The sequence below is a fragment of the Eretmochelys imbricata genome, chromosome 7 (genome assembly GCF_965152235.1).
Source record: "Eretmochelys imbricata isolate rEreImb1 chromosome 7, rEreImb1.hap1, whole genome shotgun sequence".
Lineage (NCBI taxonomy): Eukaryota > Metazoa > Chordata > Testudines > Cheloniidae > Eretmochelys > Eretmochelys imbricata.
The window spans coordinates 13,536,164-13,561,252 of record NC_135578.1 but is presented as its reverse complement, the minus strand read 5'-3'; the positions used below and the strand labels follow the sequence as shown (position 1 = coordinate 13,561,252).

At 38.6% G+C, this 25,089-nt stretch overlaps 1 protein-coding gene across 1 annotated transcript in view; it reads right to left on the bottom strand.

The window, feature by feature from the left end:
• The window catches only part of LOC144267328 (contactin-6-like), a 139,169-nt gene that overhangs the window by 7,691 nt on the left and 106,389 nt on the right, over positions 1 to 25,089 (bottom strand). Inside the window, exons 12-19 of the mRNA XM_077821198.1 lie at positions 20,068 to 20,243; positions 19,610 to 19,727; positions 18,470 to 18,628; positions 18,229 to 18,378; positions 13,543 to 13,613; positions 7,180 to 7,414; positions 6,405 to 6,520; positions 4,763 to 4,949 (exon numbers count right to left, since the gene is read on the bottom strand). Of these exons, the coding sequence (XP_077677324.1) occupies positions 4,763 to 4,949; positions 6,405 to 6,520; positions 7,180 to 7,414; positions 13,543 to 13,613; positions 18,229 to 18,378; positions 18,470 to 18,628; positions 19,610 to 19,727; positions 20,068 to 20,243 (1,212 nt within the window). The remainder of the gene's footprint in view (positions 1 to 4,762; positions 4,950 to 6,404; positions 6,521 to 7,179; positions 7,415 to 13,542; positions 13,614 to 18,228; positions 18,379 to 18,469; positions 18,629 to 19,609; positions 19,728 to 20,067; positions 20,244 to 25,089) is intronic.

Genomic DNA, 25,089 nt, shown 5'->3' with positions numbered 1-25,089 from the left:
TAGTATCTAGTTTCATTTATTATTACTATTACTTGATTCTTATCACATATAAAGCACTTGTCTTCTGAGGAATTTAGCTTTTTTCAAATATTAGTAAACGAGACCTCATAATGTTGGAGTATAATTGCACCCATTAATAGATAGATAAATTAAGGTTCTAAGAAATTAAGAGACAGATTCTGCCATTTTCAGTCATAGTGAGTGACACCTCACTGTGTGCGTAGGTGACCAATTGCACCACTTGAATGATAGATTGTAAATTTCAAATACTCTGTAACACGGTGGCTCGCCTCTTTAAGTGCTAGCCAACCCTAGTTACTATGCAGGCATACCCAAGCAGGGCTCAACCGTATCTGCTATTAAGGGCAGCAGAAAGCTGCAGAGATGATATTCCCTAGGAAAATAGAGTGGGGATGGAGGGAGACGACTGATTGTGGAGAGCAAATAGACTACAGCAGAGAACACTGAAATACCAGAGCTGAGCTGAGAGAGTTATGGAGGACTTCTAAGAGAGAGATAAAAAGGTTGCTGGGAGCAAGTAGGTTCCAGCACAGAAATCTGGGACTCTGGGATTGAGATCATGAGCAGGAGGCCTCCAAGTGACTTGATGAGAAGATGTAAACAGATCAACTTGAGGAGGGATTTGAATATTTATTAATTTAATAAACCAGAAACTGAGGAGAAGTGTGAAAGGACAAAAGGATTTGTGAGTTATAGAAGAAGCCCCTAAAAGGCAGAAATTGAGGTAGGGGCTATTTGCAGGACTGCCTTGAGGCCACAAGAAGGCACTCAGACACACAATGACATATTCAAACTGCTATATGTAGTAAGCAGCTCACAAGAAATCCATAGGCTAAAATGTTTCACCCAAAATAATCATTTTGAAGGGTAAGTTTATCTGCATAAAGCAGTCACTTCAGACAGGAAAAAGGACTAAATTCACTAGATAAACTGTTGGTTACAAATTTTGTGTTCAGCTCTAATTCTGATGCACTCTTTTGAGGAATAGGCAAAATTCAGTTTTGCTGATAGTGAAGGTTACAAAAAGAAAACATACATTTTCTCTCTTCTACAAGACAATCAAAATGATACCTTTTAATTTTTCTAGCAGCAAAAGTTGTAGATCCGTTCCAGGAAGCAGTATGTAAGTTGTGGGCTGAAGGTGGGGAGATGGGACCCAAGGTTATGATGACCAAATTTATTGTGGGTAAAATAAACTATATGAACTGTAACTGAAATGTAGAGTGAGAAGGAAGAAAAGGAGTATTAGTGGCACCTTAGAGACGACCCAATTTATTTGAGCATAAGCTTTTGTGAGCTACAACTCACTTCATCGGATGTATTCCAAAGTGATAAGGGTAGATCTTGAATTATTTGGCCTTCCCTTACGCCCTAAGTATGATTCTGTCAATGGAGCTAAGTGTCCAATTCCCATTGAATTTCAATGGGAATTGGACACCTAACTCACTAAATCCCTTTTGAGCATTGCAGTCTTTTTCTAATTCATAAAAAGATACATTGTAGCATTTTGATGTGTACTACTTAAAGGGAATTTCATGATTATATTTAAATGCATTGTTAGTCCGCATAAAGTCCTCTACCTGTGCATATATGACCACCTCTCCATATGCAAACAAGAAGTATAAAATCTAAAAAGGAGATGCAGTTAAACAAAAATAAGCATGGCAACACTCAATAAAATTGTCTCTTAAATTGACATTAATAGGGGATTCACTCTTTCTAAAGCCTAATATTCAGGAGGAAGGGAAGATTATTCAGGAGCAACAAGCAAATGCAAAAGATTTTGAGAACATTGAGGGCTTTTCACTCACACTCTAATTCTGGACTGAGAACTCCACTCTAACTCTATTTTTTCTAATAATACTTGAAATATATAAAGAGAAAAGGAAAACTGTCCTCATAAGCTGGATGTACTGGGCACTATTGAGCTTTCATAATGTATCATAACACTACATATTAAAAAGTCATTTGGTTCCTCTTAGTTGCCAATATGTTTTGCTTCCAGGATATGCCATATTTCCAGGTTCTATGCCAGGTTTCTGCCTAAGTTATTTTTCACTTCCAACTCAGAAACCACTGAAAATTAGGAATTTATTATGAAAATGATGCCAAAAATATATAGCAGAGTTTCCAGACAGCACTATAATAATATATTTGGCTTTATAGAGCCCCTTGTATGTGTATTTTTTCATCTCTAGAAATGATATGTAATAAAGGCAGAAAAAAAGCAGAATTAGGACTGGGGTTAAGATAAATATGTGAGAAGTATCTCATAAATATAAAGGGAAGGGTAACCACCTTTCTGTATACAGCGCTATAAAACACCTCCTGGCCAGAGGCAACCTCCTGTTACCTGTAAAGGGTTAAGTAGCTCAGCTAACCTGGCTGGCACCTGACCCAAAGGACCAATAAGGGGACAAGATACTTTCAAATCTTGTGGGGGGAAGGCTTTTGTTTTGTGCTCTTTGTTTACGTGTTGTTCTCTCTTGGGACTGAGAGAGGCCAGACAGAAATCCATCTTCTCCAACCCATCCTAATCCAAGTCTCCAATATTTCAACCAGTATAGGTAAGCCAGGCAAGGCGTATTAGTTTATCTTTTGTTTTATGTGAATTTTCCCGGTGTTAAGAGGGAGGTTTATTCCTGTTTTCTGTAACTTTAAGGTTTTGCCCAGAGGGAGATCCTCTGTGTTTTGAATCTGAATATCCTGATTTTACAGAGATGACTTTTACCTTTCTTTCTTTTTTAATAAAATCCTTCTTTTAAGAATCTGACTGATTTTCCATTGTTCCAAGATCCAGGGTTTGGGTCTTTGATGATTTTGTAACCAACTGGTTAGGATACTATTCTCAAGCCTCCCCAGGAAAGGGGGTGTGTAGGATTTGGGGGGATATTTTGGGGGAAGACATCTCCACGCGGTGTCTTTCCCTGTTCTTTGTTTAAAATGCTTGGTGGCAGCATACTGTTCAAGGGCAAGGCAAAGTTTGTACCTTGGGGAAGTTTTTAACGTAAGCTGGTAAGAATAAGCTTAGGGGCTCTTTCATGCAGGTCCCCACATCTGTACCCTAGAGTTCAGAGTGGGGAAGGAACTTTGACAGGTATTCTGAATGTATTTGATAGCAAGGAAAAACTGAATACCACTTAGTAACTTATATGTCTAACATTCCCACCACTGTATCTAATTAAGGATCAGTACAATTTCTAGCTGTAAATGCTATCAATCTTCAAGGGGCAAAAGAAGTTTAAGTAGCTGATTTAAGCCTTTGACAACAATGTGCTTATTTAGATCTCATCTAGACATGACATGTCTGGTTAATATTCAGATTTTGTTTTGAATCTGCCATATGGTATGCACATGCATGCTCAATATTGCTCAAATTTTTTCTGCAAACTCTTGCTATTTTTATCCATTTTATCCAGTGCCCACTGACCTTAATGACTTCCACAGGAATTGGATCAGTCTTAAATCTTATTCTTATCATGATTCCACAAATACATCCCTTCTTTGTAGATCTGTGGCATAATGCTTTTTTCTAATGAATGTTTACTGTTAACTAATAGGTCTCTCACCACTTTAAAGACTCTATCCTTCAAGATGCTTGGTAGCTCCTGGACTGCGCTTGATACTTCCAGCATCTTGCAGAATCAAGTCTTAAAACACCATCAGTTATTAGCTTAATTTGACAGAAGTCTAAAAAGGGAGTGGCATGTTTTGTCATAATTCTGTTACTATGGGAAATTTAAATGACTAAATAATCTGCCTTTATATGAATCCAATACATATATTTGTTTCACTCTGCAGAACAGTGGAAGACAGCAATGTAACCAGTAACATTTACAAAAGAACCCACCCCAAACTCATATTCCTGGTTCCAGATATTGTTGTTTGCCATTTGGAACAGTTTTTCTTTATTGACTCGCTATCTCTTTTGAAATCGCATATGAAAACATGCAGAAATGCAGCACATAATTGCTATTCAAAAGTAAATGTTTATCAATGGCTGCCACATGGCAGCATCTGAAATGCCACAGTAATTTTATGTTCTAAAAATGGGGAATTACTGGGGGGAATCACCTAAAGGTAGAATAGAACAGATAAAATAATCTGCAGGGGTGAAATCATGGTCCTATTGAAATCAATGGGAGTTTTGCCATTTAGATAAGTCTACATATTTAGATAAGTCTACATTGCTCACAACTGGCCCATTTCAGCTGACTTGGGCTTGATCTAAGGGACTGTTTAATTCTGGTGTAGACATTCGGGCTCAGCCCTCTAGAGCCTTGAAAGGTGGGAGGGTCCCAGAGCTCAAGCTGCAGCTGGAGCCCAAATGTCTACACCGCAATTAAACAGACACTTAGCTCGAGCCCCTTACCCCTAGTCAGCTGGCACAGGCCAGACACAGGTGTCTAGTTGTAGCCTAGTCATATCTATTGTGGCCAGGATTTCACCCCAGGAGTTCCCTTTGCCTATTTACTGAATTGGCATCTCAGATATCACAGGGTAGGAAACTGTTGGTAAACGTTGACTTTTTAATGTTGACTACTCTGCCTATTAACAGCAGAGGGAGAGATAAATTCGTTTATTTTATTTTGTAAATGTACTGTTTAATTCTGTGAAGCTATTATGGATCCATTTATTAACATCACCACATAAAACAAAGATGCATTGCGATATGTTGATTTAAGGTTAGGCATTTGTTCTGCTTTTGTATAACTTATTGCGTATGAAATTAAATACTTACGTGACTTCTTAGTAGTGATGTTGACTGGAGTGCTGGATGGTCCTGTCCCAGCTGTGTTGTAAGCTCTTAATGTTGCAAAATATATTGTGTTGGCCTTTAGTCCTGTGATGTTTTTTGCTGTTACATTTCCACTGACTCTAACTTTACCAGCTGCGGTTTCCTTGGAATCATCTGTCCAGTATAAAACCTGAATATTAAGAGCAAAGAACAGGCAGTTCATTGTTTTCCCACCAATTACAGTCTTGATTGGAAATGAGACAAGCCAGCAACTAAGGTTTCAAGAAAGACAGCATGTTTTGTAATTGAAACTGTCAGGAAATAAAATTAACCATGAATATTTATAGTGAAGAAATAAAATTTCAGACTCTGAATACAAATTAGAAAAGCAAATGAGAAATCCTTAGCTTTATAGATGTCCAAAAGGGAAACCTTAATAAGGTAAGATATTTTAAAGGCTTGTCTGATTTTACTATTTGAGCATATTTGAAAAAGACTTAAAAAGACACAGTGAGACACTTATATCAGCCATCAAGGAGGTTTTTACTTATGAGTTTTGATACAATAGCAATTATTTACTTAGACCTTTCTCTTGCTCTAATGGATGTTTGATTTAGTAAGGCTTGCATACTCTACACCCCTGCCCCTTTGTTTGATACGTATGTTCATAATGATAGGACAATAGAATTTTAAATATTTCTGTTGTCTGCATTTGATGTATTCTAGGCTTATTTTATGTAGAGAAGTGGTTTTTTTCATAGTGCATATGAAATGGGTTGGATTTACAGCACTGGAAGCACAAATAATATTTCAGTGTTATTCATAGACCATATAGAGCACAAATAATGGTAATGTAAAAAACTTCCCCCCAACCTTCACCAGTGTGCCATCCTGAAGGCACCACCTCTTGGGATCAATTCTTTCCCAATTTACATCCCAGGAAAACCCATTGATACCAATGGGGTTGCATGTGGTGTACATCCAGGTGGAGTTTGGATCAAGTCTTCACGACCATTCAGTACTAGAGACTGCCAATCAGTGTGTGAAATGGGGAGAAATGTGCTGTTATTGTAAGCGGTTATTTTTTATGACCTGGACAGCTATTCACTAGGAGCTGGACTGAGAATACCAATGTATTTCATATAAGCTACAGAACAGTCTTTTGATGGTAACTACTTTCAGTTTCTCTCAATTTCAAATGGATTTGTACTGGTGACCCAATGTTAAAATACTTGCTCTAGCTCATCTATATGCCTCAAAGCCACCCGATGTTGCTCAGATACTATAGTGATGATTATGTTATAACAACATGAATGGATGGCTAGATAGTTATGGTTTTTAGAATAAAATGCAAGTCTTCTTATAGTACTCAATGCAAAAGCGTAGACCTAAGTGCTGTTCGTGAAAATTTAATTTACTTTAGTTCAGAAGGCAAAGACAGAACTGCGGTACGGGACTGTAAATACTTGTGTTTATTTCAGGTGAAATGTTGCTAATGAGAGTTGGGTGAAAGTCTCTTATCCATTAACTCGCTGTAATGGAAGGCAAGCTAGAATATGCATGGCTTTCAGAAGAGATATGATTGCAGCGAAGTCTGAAATTAACATCTTTCAACAAAATATATAATTAATTTTGTGTGCATCACCTCATAGCCAAGTACCCTTCCTGTATGCCTGTTCCATGCAATAGCATTCCAAGATACTTCAACTTCAGAAGCTGAAAAGCTCTGCACAGAAACCCCCATTGGTGCAATCTGTGGCTCTGGGATCATAGGAAACAAAATGCATGTCTGTAATAAATGCAATTTACAGAACATATCATTTGATTAAAAGTTAGAACATCAAACGTGCAAGAACTTAAAAGGAGTAAAAGGTATTATGGTTAAGGCACTAGTCTGTGACTCAGGAAATTTGGTTTCAATTCCTGGTTTTGCACAGACAGCATATGTGACCTTGGCTAAGTCAGTAAGGGCATGATTTTCAAAAATGCTTAGCACCTATACCTTGAGCCAGATTTTCAGAATAGCTCAGCTCTAATTTAAGCGACAAAATAAGTGGCCACATTTATAAAAGAGCTTGACATTTTGGATGCCAAACTTTTTAGAAGAATCTGGCAATAAGCAGCCTCGTCTAGCCTTCTTCTGAATCCACTCAGTGGGGGCTGCTAGATAAGGAGTGGTTTTGAAAATCTGAGCTCTCTTCACCTCCAGCCCCTATCTATAAAATACAGGTAATGTTTTTTTCCTCTTCTACCACATTTTGCCATCTTGTGCATTTGGGGCATGGAGTGTTTCTTAGAATATCTGAGCAGTGCCTAGCACAGTGTGGCCTTGATCATGGCTGGGGGTCTACAAATGCTAATAGAACACAAATAAATGTAATGATAATAATAATAAATAAATAATAATGAATACTGTTTACCATCTTCTCCTGAGTAGACAATGAATATAGAGCTCAGAGTCCCTTCTCCTTCATTATTGTAGACACCCACTTTAACTTCAAAAGGAGAGAGAGGTATAATACTTTCATTTCGGTAGACATACTTTGATGCTTCTACTGAAGCCACTACTGCCTTCGTCCAGCTTGTTGAACCAAGAGGCCGAAACATAATGATGTAGCCAAAACCTTCCCCGTTTTGTAGTTCTTCAGAAACTGACTGTAGATGGAGAGGAAATCAATCAATAAGCATTTGAAAGTATATATGGTTTTAATTGAATCTTCATTCTATCAGTATATTTCAGTTGTATTGATCTGGTTGACTGTGCCTTAGAGAAGATAATAGTGTTTTCTCCATCAGTCAATTTAATATTGAAATAAAAATCAAAACAATATATCCACTGAGGCAATCAATTTAGAAACAAAAGATTTGATTAGTCCCATTAAAGGCATGCTCTTGCAAGTGTGAAGTTTTTTAAAATTAAAAGCATTTCACTCAACTCAGGATGTGTCTGAATCTTTTCCCCCCACAGGGACTGAAATGCTAATTTTGGATGATTTATAAGGAGAAAAGAATTTGTAAAAGAGCAAATGTATATACATAAGTGTATGTTAATTGCATACTTATAAGCACACCACTTTTATTTCAATTTTTAGCATGAGTGCCATCCCAAGTGCATAAAAATGTCCTTATTTAAGTTTGTCTTGCATAGAGATGTTACTGAAATCTCCTCTCAAGGTATCTATTAATGACTCATACCAAGCGGGCAATTTCATCAGTGCTGTTGCCAGTTTGCCCTTTTTCTTATGAGAAAAAAAATACTGCCACATTGGCATTTCAAGGAGAGAGAACATTTGTGTAATATTTTGAACAAGAAAGTGAAAGGATCAGTGCTGCATGATACAAGATATACTGGATGTATTCCTTAGCAATATATCACGTCGTGCAAATATTCACATCAAACAAAGATGCACTGAAAAGCAACCATGCAAAAGTGATAGAAAATCTGGAGGTATACACAAAGGCAGGAAGAACACCTGAAGCTTCAGTGAGCTTAGCTTACAGTTCAAAGATCTACTGTGTGTTGGAATCACCATGACCATCAATATTGGAAAAAGGAGGAAAAAAAGCAAGAAGAGCATAACAAGTTTCCTAAGAATCATATTTTAGCTTATTTTCCTTAATCCTCCTGAGCCCAATGGCAAGCAAGACATGAAATAGTAAAGCTTAGCATCTATATTGAGCTTACCATCCTTGAAGTGCTTTACAAACATTAATCCTCAAAACCCTCCATAGTATAGTTTCCCCTTCTATTTCTTACTCAGGACTGAGAGAGTTAACTATGATAGATTATGGTGTGTGGGGGGGGATATGTCAGAGTTTAAGCTATTTGCTAGAGCATTTAATTTGTTTTGAGGCTTTTGTGACCTCAGATTTAATCAGGGTGGTTAGTCAGTTCATCACAGGAAGCAGAAGAGTTGTGTTCTGTTTTGTTAGCCTGGTATAATAAGTGTCTCCCATGGCTGCTCCTCAGGACAGATTGTAGAGTCCAATATGTTAGATTTCAAAACAGGGATAATTTGATGTGGGTGTTTTGGGGTTGTTGCTGTTTTCTTTCTTCATGATGGATGAACAGAGGAGAGGAAGCCAAAAAGTGGAGAAAATAGTATATTGAAAAATAAGAAAACCATCATTGAAGTGACATGGGTACACAGGGTGCCTGATATACAAGATGAGAAATACCTTTGTAGCACTAACAAAAAGCCCATTGTGCAATCTAAACTCTGATTCCAAGATTCCTATTTGCTCAGTAAGAAACTGTAAAATATTTTACTGGAATCACCATTTGCTCTTAGATTCTTTCCATGGAGGGAAGAAAATAACAGCAGTGTCATCTCTCAAGGCCATGGAAATCAAGAGCTGCCACTTATTTCTTGACATTGTGTAATAGAAGAAGAGTTTATCTAAGGAGGCTGAGTGAAATGTCAGTTTAACATATGATCAAACACAGGTGAATTTTGATTAGTTGTGGCCACTAATTATGGAAATTGCACCATTTAATTGTCCTTAATCTTCTCTAGAATTACACCCTATCTATGAGTTCAGGACTCTCCACTCTTTACAAAGGGAAGCAAACTCTAGGGGCAGGATCAGATCATGCTCCCCCATCACCCTGAACCATGGAGGAAGTTCCATCACTTAGAGAGGGAGCACTGTGAATTGAGGAGCCTGACCCAAAGTCCACTAAAATAAATGGGAGTCTTTCCCCTTAAAAAGTGTTTCATTTTGTAGAATGTCATATATACTCACTCTCCCCAGCTCTCTCCTACACAGGAAAGGGTGTGGCCTACTTATAGATTCATAGATATTTAGGTCAGAAGGGACCATTATGATCATCTAGTCTGACCTCCTGCACAACACAGGCCATAGAATTTCACCCATGACTCCTACAAAAAAACCTCACACCTATATCTGTGCTATTGAAGTCCTCAAATCGTAGTTCAAAGACTTCAAGGAGCAGAGAATCCTCCAGCAAGTGACCCGTGCCCCATGCTACAGAGGAAGGCGAAAAACCTCCAGGGCCTCTTCCAATCTGCCCTGGGGGAAAATTCCTTCCCGACCCCAAATAAGGCAATCAGCTAAACCCTGAGCATATGGGCAAGATTAATCAGCCAGATACTACAGAAAATTCTTTCCTGGGTAGCTCAAATCCCACCCCATCAAACATCCCATCACAGGCCATTAGGCCTATTTACCATGAATATTTAAAGATCAATTAATTACCAAACTCATGTTATCCCATCATACCCTCTCCTCCATAAACTTATCGAGTTTAATCTTAAAGCCAGACAGATCTTTTGTCCCCACTGCTTCGCTTGGAAGGCTATTCCAAAACTTCACTCCTCTGATGGTTAAAAACCTTCGTCTAATTTCTAGTCTAAATTTCCTAGTGGCCAGTTTATATCCATTTGTTCTTGTGTCCACATTGGTACTAAGCTTAAATAATTCCTCTCCCTCTCCGGTATTTATCCCTCTGATATATTTATAGAGAGCAATCATATCTCCCCTTAACCTTCTTTTAGTTAGGCTAAACAAGCCAAGCTCCTTGAGTCTCCTTTCATAAGACAAGTTTTCCATTCCTTGGCTCATCCTAGTAGCCCTTCTCTGTACTTGTTCCAGTTTGAATTCATCCTTCTTAAACATGGGAGACCAGAACTGCACGCAGTATTCCAGGTGAGGTCTCACCAGTGCCTTGTATAACGGTACTAAAACCTCCTTATCCCTATTGGAAATACCTCTCCTGATGCATCCCAAGACCGCATTAGCTTTTTTCACAGCCATATCACATTGACGGCTCATAGTCATCCTATGATCAAACCAATACTCCAAGGTCCTTTTCCTCCTCCGTTACTTCTAATTGATGCGTCCCTAGCTTATAACTAAAATTCTTGTTATTAATCTCTAAATGCATGACCTTACACTTCTCACTATTAAATTTCATCCTATTACTATTACTCCAGTTTACAAGGTCATACAGAGCCTCCTGTAGGGTATCCCTGTCGTTCTCTAAATTGGCAATACCTCCCACCTTTGTATCATCCGCAAACTTTATTAGCACACTCCCACTTTTTGTGCCAAGGTCAGTAATAAAAAGATTAAATAAGATTGGTCCCAAAACTGATCCTTGAGGAACTCCACTGGTAACCTCCCTCCAGCCTGACAGTTCATCTTTCAGTAGGACCCGTTGTAGTCTCCCCTTTAACCAATTCCTTATCCACCTTTCAATTTTCCTATTGATCCCCATCTTATCCAATTTAACTAATAATTACTCATGTGGCATGGTATCAAATGCCTTACTAAAATCTAGGTAAATTAGATCCACTGCGTTTCCTTTGTCTAAAAAATCTGTTACTTTCTCAAAGAAGGAGATCAGGTTGGTTTGGGCACGATCTGCCTTTTGTAAAACCATGCTGTATTTTGTCCCATTTACCATTGACTTCAATGTTCTTAACTACCTTCTTCTTCAAAATTTTTTCCAAGACCTTGCATACTACAGATGTCAAACTAATAGGCCTATAATTACCCGGATCACTTTTTTTCCCTTTCTTAAAAATAGGAACTATGTTAGCAATTCTCCAATCATACGGTACAACCCCTGAGATTACAGATTCATTAAAAATTCTTGCTAATGGGCTTGCAATTTCTTGTGCCAATTCCTTTAATATTCTTGGATGAAGATTATCTGGGCCCCCCGATTTAGTCCCATTAAGCTGTTTGAGTTTCACTTCTACCTCAAATATGGTAATGTCTACCTCCATATCCTCATTCCCATTTGTCATGCTACCATTATCCCTAAGATCCTCTTTAGTCTTATGAAAGACTGAGGCAAAGTATTTGTTTAGATATTGGGCCATGCCTAGATTATCCTTGACCTCCGCTCCATCCTCAGTGTTTAGCGGTCCCACTTCTTCTTTCTTTGTTTTCTTCTTATTTATATGACTATAGAACCTTTTACTATTGGTTTTAACTCCCTTTGCAAGGTCCAACTCTACTTGACTTTTAGCCTGTCTCACTTTATCCCTACATGTTCTGACCTCAATAAGGTAGCTTTCCTTGCTGATCCCTCCCTTCTTTCACTCCCTATATGCTTTCTGCTTTTTCTTAATCCCTCTCTGAGATGCTTGCTCATCCAGCTTGGTCTACAGCTCCCGCCTATGAATTTTTTCCCCTTTCTTGGGATGCAGGCTTCCGATAGCTTCTGCAGCTTTGATTTAAAATAATCCAAGGCCTCCTCTACCTTTAGATCCATAAATTCTTCAGTCCAATCCACTTCCCTAACTAATTTCCTTAATTTTTAAAAGTCAGCCCTTTTGAAATCAAAAACCCTAGGTGCAGATTTATTTTTATTAATCCTTCTTGCCTGGTCTCCACCCTGCAATCTGGGTTGAATCCTCCTTTTCATATATCTAGATATAGGTTGACATTTTCTAAGACAACTAAAATATTTAGTGTAACTCCCATTAATTTCAGTGAGAGTTGTGTGTGTCTAAATCCTCTAATTAGCTCAGAAAATCCAAGCCACGTTTCTTATCTTTCACAAAAAACCTGAAGGGAAAGAAGTGTTTTAGGTGTCTACCACTGATTCTAGGAGTGGTGACTGGAGTTTTAGTCCAGACCGTATCTTGTGGTTTGTATTTTTTAAGCAAGAGATTTCCTTTGGATGTATGATTGGTCTTTAATCCTCTAATACTAAGTGTATGCACTGAAGACCTCATCTCTTTTAATACATGATAGTTTATGCCTTGTCAGCTTTATTAGAGCATAAGCTTTCGTGGGCCACAGCCCACTTCATTGGATGTTAATGGTATCTAGTTTGCATATTAATTCAAGCTCAGCAGTTTCTTGTTGGAGTCTGTTTTTGAAGCTTTTCTGTTGCAAAATTATAAATGGACACAAATCTGACATCAGGAATCATAACATTCAAAAACCGGTAGGAGAACACTTCAATCTCTCTGGCCACTCAGTAAAAGATTTAAGGGTGGCAATTTTGCAACAGAAAAGCTTCAAAAACAGTCTCCAACGAGAAACTGCTGAGCTTGAATTAATATGCAAACTAGATACCATTAACTTGGGTTTGAATAGAAACTGGGAGTGGCTGGGTCATTACACATATTGAATCTATTTCCCCATGTTAAGTATCCTCGCACCTTCTTGTCAACTGTCTAAATGGGCCATCTTGATTATCACTGCAAACGTTTTTTTCTCCTCCTGATAATAGCTCATCTTAACTAATTAGCCTCTCACAGTTTGTATGGTAACTTCCAACTTATATATCTTACTACATGTTCCATTCTATGCATCCAGTGAAGTGAGCTGTAGCTCATGAAAGCTTATGCTCTAATAAATTTGTCAGTCTCTAAGCTGCCAAAAGTACTCCTGTTCTTTTTGCGGATACAGACTAACACGGCTTCTACTCTGAAACCTGCCTTGTCAGCTTAGTATTCAAGAATAAACAACATGCAAACAAAAATGTAAAAAATGTTTAATGCAGAAAATGGCCAAGCAGATTAGCGTGTTAAGCAATTTTCTGCATAATAGAGATAACAGGGTTATAGACGTGTTCTAAATATATTTAGAGTATGCCTCTCAAACTGTTTAGTTCTATAAATTATTAATGACAAAGAAAACCTGATCTGTATCTTTCTGAGTATTTCTTTGCCAGGCAGAGGGTGAAAAATCCTGGCTCAAATTAAATCAATGACAAAACTCCCATTGGCTTCAAGGGACCTAGGATTTCACCCACATTCTTTTAGAAAACTGTTTCGATCAATTGATTTAAAAGTTACCTCCCATGCGATGACAAGCTCAGAGCGACTCCCTCCACCTCCGCTCACATTTGTAGGTGCCACTAGAGGAACTAAAGAACAAAGGACATTTGTGACTTGCGATTCACAGCAGCTGTTGTCAGATGCATGATTGCAGTCTCGCATTTCAGCTGTTTTTATATATAGGGATTCCGCTTTTCAAAATGCAATACATGGACTCTGTGGTACAACAGTATACTTTAAATGAGTTTAAATTATATTTACACATTTTCAGTTTTCTAAGACTGGGGACACAGAATGTGCCTGATACATGGGTATCCTGGCTCAAAAAATTAAAGAACCTAGTAACATCAAGCATCTGACGCTAATATGCATCAAATGATTGGCAAATGTTCCATTCAGACTGTAGCTATGTCCATTCAGATTGTAGTTGTATGGCAAATGTTCCATTCAGACTATTGATTTTCTGGCTAGTTATATATTTGTGCAGTAAACATGTTGATAGAGAAATATATATTTTTAATTAAATATAGGTTTTCCTTTTTCTTAAGAAACTCAGCACTCAAAAAAAAAAAATGCCACCGCATTTGTTCTTGTCGTTTGACAAGCAATCAGAAGAGGCCAATGGTGCATAAATATGGGGGCCTGATTCACCATGACACTATAGTTCCAGTGTCCAACTAATGTAATGCAGTGGTGATTCAAGCTGAGGAGCATACTTCATAGAAATCCCAAGTGAGGGATGGGGAAGGGAGGCAAGAAAGCCCAGGAAATTCCCTTCATCTTGCAATAAGTTCCCAGCAAAAGGAAACTGTTTTCAATTCTTTCTGTGAACCAGATTCTGCTACCTCACAATGTGCCAGATTCTGACAGCATTACTCAGATTAAATAGCAGCCCCCAAGTAGCACCATTGAGAAGGATTCTCACCTCCACTATGGCCCTTATACGTTACCACAGCAATGTAAAAAAAAAAAAAATAGAATGCTGGAGCTAGCCAAAAGAGCATTCCCCTCATTAGTAGCTTTGCTCAAGGCAGTTTACTCTGCCTTACAAGGCCTCCACTGCAAGACTTGATGTAGAGTAAAGTCTGTGTCCCTTGTGTGATGTGGGCCAGAAGGATATGTCAGAGGTGGAAAGGGTAGGGTTACATTTCATAGGTCCCTCAAATTATTGGGGCCTCAATGCACCTCAAGCAGGCCAGGTCTGAGAGTGAACAAAGGCTTAAAACCTTCTGAGCTGCAAGTTTTGTGCTGTGCCTCTCAGAGGCACACCATACAATCACACCCATTGACTTCAGTGGGACAATGTGTGGACTAAGTTGGTATTAAACCAGAGTACAGGTAGAGGAATCTGACCTTATGGGCCAAATTCAGTCACCTTTACCTTGAGAAGTCCCTTATTCTTATCAATCTTCTATGGGACTAATGACATAAATAAGCTACTACTCAATATCAGAAAGATAGCAGACATATATGTTGACGTGCTTTGTATTGTTATTAACCAGATACATGACCACACACTAATTACTCCAGTACAGTTCTAAACCTTTGTGACGCTTCATCCCCTCTAGCAATTTTGTATATAAATCACAGTGTCTCTCCAAGAGAACATATTCTATGGCGCAAGTTTAGCCTCAAGCTCATATCTTCTGCACAACATTTCAGAGGACTGGGTGCAGACCAGTTGTTTTGCTTTGTTTTTCCATTTTTAGAAATTTGGAGAGAATATTGTTCAAAATGACTGTATTTGATGAAAGTAAAGTATTGATCTTTTGGTGGTTACATTTTATCACTCATATCCAACATCACTGTGTGCTTAATAGTTAAGGAATTTAAGATGGGAAGGAGGGGGATTAATCTAAAGAAGTAAATGAAGAAAAAGACTTTCAAGCCAGACTCAACTCGTGCTCCACTGTTCCATGAACCCGTTGATGCTCAATTAGCACATGTGTTAAATGAGTTCAGTCTTTACTACATTTGCATGGGGAAAAATTTATACTACTGCTCAACAGAGCCTCAACTGGGTCATAGTTGAGAAACAGATGAAAATTTACGGTTGAGTGCACCAACGGATGCTCAATTAATTCTCAGCTGCATTTTAATTAAATGAGCAGTGGCTCATTTGCATCCACAGATCTACTAATGCTCAATCAGGTTTTAGCTGGCAAAATAGCTATTACAACAGGGCATTTACAATTTACCCTTTCACTGCTAGTCTTCTGGTGCCACTGCTGTGTTCTCGCTGTGAATTCATATTCTGTTAAGAAAAGAATGCTAGGCTGTGTCTAGTATATCTCTCTGCACAGCAGTTGTATTCAGGCTGTATATACAGCAGCTGGAATGTTTTACAGCAATAAAGTGTTTAAGGCACTAGTGCCTGACCCAAAGTCCAATAGAATTAAGGGGAGTCTTTGCACTGGCTTCCATGGGCAATGGGTCAGGCCCTAGTGAATGCATTGTGAGAAAGTTGTTCTTTTCTCTTATTTCAATTGCTCCCTAATTCTCTATTTTAAATGGTCTTGTTGTTGTTGGGTTTTTGTTTGTTTTTGCTATGCAAGTGCCATCTCTTCACATCTAGTCTTGTGCAGCCCCCTAGCAGAGCTACTGAAAGCTTTTCCTGATGGAAGGAAGCTTCAATTCCAACACACTAGTTCTCACTGACGCATCATGTAAACAGCAGCATTGCTAATTAAGGGAGGGAATCAAAAGTCCCTGACTGCAATAGGTGCTTCTGAAACCTCATCCTGAGAAGGTATTTTGGTATTTGTATCACTCTAGGTTGGTGAGGAATTAGAATCTCCCCTGGGCTATACTGAACTTTCATGCTCAGTCCTATGTGAAGGATGGCACACAGCTGAACTGTCTCAAGAGCAGTTTTAGTAAGTCACCATTCCTCTCATACTCCCCACTTGCTCCAGGGGGAGAAGGTAGCAATTTATTATACCCCTTCTGGGGCTGCAACGTACTCCCCTTGCTCTTAAGAAAAGCCAGACTGTATCTTCACTCTATTCATCACCACCAGATGAATGAGAACGGATGAGTCATCCCTTCCAGCTGTTTTGGGCCCCAGTCTTTAAAAAGTACATAGGCTCCCAGGGGATGGTAAAATGAAGGCAGCTGGGAGACTAAGGGAATTAGGCAGTTGGTGAGCACTTCTGACTTATTATTATTGATTAACTCGGGGGACAAAGGAGGAGCTCTTTTTGTACTGGGTACTTGCCATTGAGTTTGGTGAAATTCTGGGCTGGTTTCTGTGTTTTGAAATCTAGATGTGGTTGAGGTCTGTCTGGGCTAGATTGCCCTGCAGTTAGGTGAGTTAGCACCAGTTTTTTGGCAAGGCCTTTAGAAGTCAGAGCAGTTCAGTTTTTATTTGAATAGACCAGTAATTAGAGGCAGCTGAGTGAGAGGGGTTGAGTCACTCATTCCTGCTATGTGTGGGACCCGCACTTTTAAAAGTATGTACCAGGGTATGTCTACACTATAATTAGACAACTGAGACTGGCCTGTGCCAGCTGACTCAGGCTTGCAGAGCTTGGGCTAAGGCGCTATTTCACTGCAGTGTAGACATTTGGTCTTGGGGTGGAGCCTGAGCTCTGGGACCCTGAGAAGGGGGTAGGGTCCCAGAACTTGGGCTCCAGCCCAAGACCAAATGTCTACACCACATTTAAACAGTCCCTTCGCCCAAGCTCCACATCAGCTGGCCATTGTCCTTTAGTTGCAGTGTAGACATTCTTCAAGTAGTTGGTAAGATGAAGGCAGATGGGAGCCTAAGGGAGTTTGCCAGTTGAGGAAGGTAGGTTTAAAAAAAAATACTTTCCCTAACTTATAGGTACTCTACAAGGAAGAACCCACAATGGGAGAAAAATGGCATGTCGCCAACACTACTGCTATCTTTTCCTCTGATTGCACCTATGGGGGCCCCCACCAGGTAGGTGTTATGACCCTGGAGGCTTCTGCTCAGGCTCTAGTCTAGACTTGCAGGGAATGCAGTCTGCATATCCCCACTGGCAAAAGCCAAGCAGGGGGAACCAACCAACATAAGAGGTGTTTGTTGGTAGAGTCCCTCATGAAGTAGGTAAAAGAGCTGAAGGAGGAGGTGGTTAGAGAAATGTGTATGGGCTAGGCTGACTTTGTAGCAAAGGGACTGATGTTTTGGCCACTGAAATCATTGAATACAATCCTATTGGCTTCAGTGGTCTTTGGATGATGTCCTAAGTTACTTCAACTATGCCCAGATGCTCAGGTGATCTCAGACAAATTTTGAATAAAGATGTAAAATTTTGTTAGGGGTTCTACTCAGGAAGATGACATTAACCATTCCATACTGATGCTTTGCTCAGCGGTGGGCATGTGCACACCATTATAACAGGCAGAAAACAAGATCTGTGATTAGTGTTTAAACAATAGAATTCATATCTTGTTATAACAGTATGACCATCCTCAGACCCGGTGTAAGAAAGATAATCTCCATTGATATAATTGGAGCTTCATTAAGACTGAATTAGCATATTATGAACTGAAAGATGCTTCCACAAATGTAATGTACACAGGGCATGGACCATGGCTCATTGATATCAATGCAAAATCCTCATTGATTTCAGTGGGCTTTGGAGCAGTTCCATAGCCTGATGTAATTTCATTTTTAAATAGAACAGAGTAGTGACTAGGAGGTTTCTAAAATCATTGGAACAAATCAGGAAAACTTACTTGATGCTTTTGTTCTTAGCAGCTCTGATGGTCTGCTTGGCTCCCCAATCCCAATGTTATTGCCAGCAACCACACGGAATTCATATTCAACCCAAGGGTTTAAACCAGTCACTGTTGCTGAATAGGTTCTACCATTGAGAACTTCAGGAACTAAATACAAAAGACATGTGAATGAAAATGCACCTTTGGAGTAAGTCTTGTGACATGCATGAAAGTGAACCAGAAATTTCAGATTGCTTACCGGTTGAAGCTGCCTGCCATCCAACTGAAAAAGGAGTCCTTGTCTGAACACTGTAGATCTGGACTGGACTATTATTATCTGTTCCTGGTCTCCAGCATAGCAGGGCAGTAGTGCTAGAAATGTGTTCGATTTTAACATCTTGTGGGGGACCTGGAGGGCCTTATAGAAACATACATTTTAGAGTAACTGATGCCCTAGGATATTGAATTCATTGTTGGACTGGATTGTGCAACCCATATTCACTCACTGAAGTCAGTGGGCCTGTCTCATGGAAATAAGGGCTCACCCACATGAGTTACATAATCTAGCTCTCAAGGTTTTATGTCTTCATTAAATGCTTGAAAAAATGACATTCCTGGGATATTTAAAACAAGATATTGAACATAAATATCTCTATTGTTAGCATGAAGGAACCAGAACTCAGTTGAAAGAGCTTTATTATATGACTATGTAAAATAAGATTTTGGACCTCACATTCTCTGAATATCCAAAATTTCCACTGAAGTTAATGGGGGATTAGGGTCTGCAAAGGTTGTGAGACGGAGCCTTATATCTAATAGAATTTGACTTTTCCTAAAGTTTGAAATGGATGCATAATTGAGCTTCAACATCTATTGTAGAGCATCTTCTTAGATTCTTAATTGTATCCCTGTATTTTAACAAGGGCCACAAAATTGGAGTCCCAGCAACCAGTAGAATGCACAGAATGTTCCATCCTAAGAACTCTAAATGGGGGGAGGAGAGAAGGCAGGATCATGACATTGCCTCTTTGCACCAATGTGAAGAATAACCTGGGCACACCTGTGGGGGAGCAGGATGTGCCATTCTGAAGGCTGGTGCAAACTGTGGAGACAACCTCCCCATTTACTGGAATGCTTGGGGAGGATGTTTGCCACCTTACCTTAAATGGGGCTTGCTCCAATTGGAATGAGCACTTACTCACCACCCTTACTTTGGCCAGTACCTACCCAATATAGTTTGGTCCAAAGAGAGCAATGAGTGTAGGAAATGCCATCACATAACTGCATTGTTATACCAGAGACCCACACACTTTTTAAATTTCACCAACCCAGTTGCTGATGTTACCCATTTTACATTCTTACATAAGTTATGTTAGAATTCTACACTTAATAGACTTACCTCTTACAATTACATCTGCTGCTGCAGATAGACTGTCTATGGTTGTTTGTACCATGCAAACATATTTCCCGGAATGATTTAGCTGAATATTTCTTATCATCAAATCCCCAACAGATTCCTGGAGATAAAAGGAAGAAAAAGATAAAACTAATCACTCACAACATGTTTTCCAAACGGACATTTTTATAACTTGCTAAATATTAATAAAAATGCAGCTTTTAAATTAAAGCATTCATTGCTGTCATCAGTTTATATCAGTTTGACACTTTTATTATGGCTTCACAAATATCTTGAGCATGTTTATGAAATATAAGAAAGCACACTAAATGGATGTAACTTTTATAAAGGAGCAGTGATTTGACATGTGTATCGAAAATGGGAATTATGAAAGATGTTTATATGGTTTAAGGGCTGTTAAGAACAGCTTGATGAAGCACTAAAGAGTTTGAAGAACTTACTCCTCCAATTCTTTCAAAATGATTCACTCCTCTTTTAAAATCTATCACATCTCCATTGAATGACCATGTGAGCACAACCTCAGCGGAGGGGTCATGAGACACCTGACATGGTAGGACTATACTCTCTCCAACTGTAACATCCATTTTAGAAGGTGGAACAGTAATTACAGTCCTCTCTGTTGAGAAAAATCATTCTTTATTATAAACAAGTGTATAAAAATACCAGTATACGTTTGTAATAAAAATATTTGAATGATTTTTGCAACATTTCTGAAATGGCTTAAAATTGATCTAATGTTCTGCTACTGTCCCTATTAAAGAAACTGATCTTTGACATGTTGATGATTCCAGTGCATTATAAGCCATTTATAGCCTCTTGCCAAGAGCACTGTGAATACAATGCGTGCTATGTATATCTTAGAGAAGAACAGAAAATGTGCAACATACCAAAATTTATCTCCTATAGTATGCTGATTCATAAATCCAACACTCACTCGACCTGACTTAAATTCAAACAAAACAGCAGACATTTTTGAGGCTGCTAAGACTATATGGGGAAGAGGAAGAGACATGATGATGCAGACTTTGAAAAACTGTCCTTGCAGAATATTGCAGCAAAATAAAATGTGGTCACTGTGTTTTCTTACTTCTTAAATAGAGATTTATTGCCCTTTTTATTTATTAGTTTAATAAATTTAATTTTCATTGGCAGTTTCCCACAGTGTCATGTGCATTGCAGTATTTAGGCTCCAAAGGAGGTGACTCGAGAGACTGAAAAATCATTTAATCTTTTTTACCCCCATACACTAATAACGAGAGAAGCAGCTCTCATTAAAGGGAAAGGTAGCTTGCTGAAGGGGAAAGACAGTGGTTTATATGGTTTTACTATTGTTGGCATGTTTGGCACATAAACTTTGTGTGAGCGATTCTCCTGAATAAAGTGTCTCTGCAGAAACATTTATAAAATCATGAGAATTCAGATGCATGTGAATAAAATGTGCACAGAATCCATTCAATGATAGTAATATGTTCTGAAAAAAGTAAGTGTGTGTGTGTGTGGCAGTGGGGGGAAGATGAGGGTTTCAGGGACTACATTAGTTCAGTAAGTCTATCCCATGCTAGGGATTAACCCTGTGTATTGGCAAAGTATTTGAGAATTTTATTCAATATGGGGCCTTGACTTCAAAGGGATCACTCATTTATTAAAGGTGGAAGATTCAACTCTTATTAATTTGCTATTCAGACCACACTTTTAAGCAGGTTGCCAAAGTAGTTGCAATCACTGAGTGCTATGTAGGTGGGACCATTCTGTACAGTCCTGAACTTCAAGTGACTTCCTCACAGAGTTGAGTTACAACTTCTGGGACTGTCAAGACAGCGATCAAGTGGCAATGAGGAAGAATATTGCATTTTCTGTGATCCTTCTTTTGAACTAAAACTGGGTCTCCAGTTATAGTGTTTACACCTCAGTCTTTAACTGGCACTTCCCAATGAATTCAAAGAAAGATCTTTGTATTGTTAAAACAGATTAGGTGGTGCTAAAATCTTTTCTTTGCTGGACTCCCCCTTTAACAGGTACACATTGCAAGGAAAGGAAAAGGAGTCTTTGAAGAACCTCAATTCAATTTCAACTCAATTGCTGAAGCAGAGCAGACTTTTTCTTCGTTTCCATTGCGTGAATTAATTGCTGTTTAGAACCCTTTCTTTTAAAGATCAGAAGAGTTTCACATCACTTGGTTTTTTGAAGATTTGCCCAAGGGTGAAGGCATGGCATGACACTATTAAAGATTTTTTTTTAGCCAGTAGAATAGAGAAAATTTTCCTTGTCTGGAAGCAAGAGTGGCAGGTGCATTACATTTCACATGGATTCAAATGCCAAATTCTCTGTTGGCATGACTCCACTGACTACAAATACTCAAACTCTGAAAAACACCCAAAGAGAGTTTGGTTCTAAAAATCTTGTACCTCATATAACATCAGTGTTGTTACACTAGGGGATTAAGTTAACCTTTTATGCCTAGCTTGATTAATCTTTAATAAAGCTGTGAATGTGCATTATATTTCCCATGTGCCAAGCGCACTTCTTGTCCTTCAAATTCCTCTTTGCAACATATATCCTTCACAGAAATCTTGCTGTGTCAATCTCTTCTAGGATGTTTGAACACCACCTGGTGCCTGAGCTGTTCTCCTGCAAATCTTACTCATCTGTGTTGGATGGTAAATCAGTGGGAAAGGTACCTTTTGCCTATTCTGTAAAGCTATGTGTAAAGTTATAGCACTCTATGAATACTAATACTACTAGTAAAAACAATTTAGCCTTATAGGAAAGTTATATAAAAAGTTAGAAATTAAACCATTAGGGTTGTGTGTAAGTTAAATGGGGCTCCATAGAAATCATTCAGAAACCTATGGAATGTAACAGAAAATGATACCCTTTCTCTTGAATTTTAAACCATTGCCTAGGACAGTTTCACAATACATGGAACACCAGCCTCAGTTAGGTGACTAGAGTGAGTTGGGGATTTTTCAACAATTTTTTTGTCAGAAACTGCCAATTCATCAAATCTAAACATTTCCATGAGAGAGGGTTGGCTTTGACAATTTTTTCAACTAAAAAACATTTTGAAGGAAAGTTGCCAAAATGAAACCTTTGAGATTTTTCTAAATAAAAAAATGCCAGTTTTCTGCTTCAAAAGGACTTTTCATTTTGAAATATTAGCTCAGTGGTTTGAGCATTGGCCTGCTAATAAACCCAGGGTGTGAGTTCAATCCTTGAGGGGGCCATTTAGGGATCTGGGGCAAACATTAGGGATTGGTCCTGCTTTGGGCAGGGGGTTGGACTAGATGACCTCCTGAGGTCTCTTCCGACTCTGAGATTCTATAGTTTAAAAATGGTCAAAATCAAAACAAAATGTTTCAATAATTGACCTAAGCTGATTTTTTAAAAAAAAACAAATTTCCAATTTGCAAATTTTTTTGGTGATTTGTATGTGTCACAATGTGGGGTAGGAAAATGTTTTGAAATCTTGAAAAAAATGCAGGATGGGAAAACAGTTTTCTACCCAGCAATATCTGTGAGTGGGTGGGGTCTGATGAGTCACATGTACACGTGAAAGAAAAACAAAATCTGTAAAAACCTGCTAGGAGCCTGAACACAAAGAAGGAGCAATTTATCCCTCCCTTCTTTCTTCTGCTTTTGCCTCCTACTGCCTCCAAATCCAGAGCTTTGTTTTCCCCCTCTCCCCTTTCCATTCTACCACAGTGCTCAGTTCACTACTCCAGATCTTAGCATTGAACAGGCAGGCACAAAGAGAGGGAGAGGGAGAAGGGGAACCCCCCAACCGTGCCCATTTTAGCAGTTAGCACCCACGTCTGCAGTACATCCAACTTCCACTGTGTCTGCCTATTGCTGTCTCCCCAGAACCATGCCATTGTGACCACAATGAATTGTTGGGTAAGGTCAGCTGGAAGACTGTTTTTTCCGGGAATTATTTGAGTCACAGGCCCAAAGAGACTGAGAACAAACCACTATTCTAACATTTGACAGGAATACCCCTGTTATAGAATTGTACAGATAGAATTCTTACTCCAATAGACAACTTGTCATTTTCTATAGAATTCCATAGGACTCATCCATAGGGATAGGCAAGCAGTTTGGAAAGTGTAGTACTAGGGCTTCCCACTACAGATCTGCTCTTTTGGAATATCAAAAGGCTTCCATTTATACACTGAGCAAGTCCATAACTACACAGTTAACCATTACCTGCAAAAGAGCCCTGCTTTCTCAAATCTGCTCAATGGCAGGTATCTTTTTATTTTTCCGCAAATATATTTTTAAACTTATATATATAGGGTTTGTGTGTGTGTGTTCCTTTGTGTTCATCATTCCTGCTGGACCATGTCACATGACATGCCTCATGCCTATTTACTCACTTAGTATGATCTTTGTTGTTTCCTTTATGAAGTTGTGTTTACAACCTCCACCTCCAATCCTTTCAAATGCCTCTCAAAATCTCTTGGTTTCCCATTATCTATCCATCTTGCTTAGTAACTGCAGAGATGTATTATATAGAATGTTTTTTTTTTCCAGAGACAAACAATAGATAAGATGCTGTGTGTTGAGGTATAATAAAGACTTCTATCACAAAGAATAAACAACTCAATGAGCAGCAATAAACTTAATTTGCACATTAGATATGCTTTTCCAAGTTCTGACATTTCAGTTGAAAATAATGCTGAAGCAATGAGCCCTATAATTGAACAGCCAAAACTTCTCCAGAGGGAAAACAAAAACAAATGTTCCCTGCAAACAAGATCATTTTTATACCATGTTATTACTCTGTTTTTTTAATACACTTTGTAAATGCCAAATGAATTTTGTTGCTGTTTTTAATGTGATTTTTTTGCATACTGCTCCATTAGGATGTATATATGGCGGTATGTGCAATGGTATCTAACTCTCATGAAGGAAAAGCTCCTCAAACACTACACGACTCATTTTATTCACTGCTAGCGGTGCTGTAACATTTTCTCAAATTACACATCGCATTGGTACTAACTGCACTTCCAAAATTTGAACGTGAAAACTATCTTAGCCAGCTGCAGTATGGTAAGGAGGAAAGTCAAGCCTGCAGGCTAGACAAAATGATTGTGAAGTTACCTAAAATTAGCCAAATCAGAAAAAAAGCTGAGTTACAAATTATGCTGGGTAATCTGTCATTCTTATAACTACTATCATTTCTAAGGTTATCTAACATTGAGAGTATTCTTCTCATAACTCTGATAATTGAATTTAAAGTTACATGTTTTTAACTTACTTTTCTCCACCTTTTCATTGTTACCATTTAATGTCACCAGGATGTTTTCATAAGAAACCAAATATATATATTGAGAATTGCAATCCATGCTTAATTAGCAGCAAGAGAAGGTATGAAATTTTCCCCAGTTTTTCCTGTGTTGGCAGCTACATTGATGTAATGATTCACCCATCCACAGATCAGCAGGGACTGAAAACAGAATCTT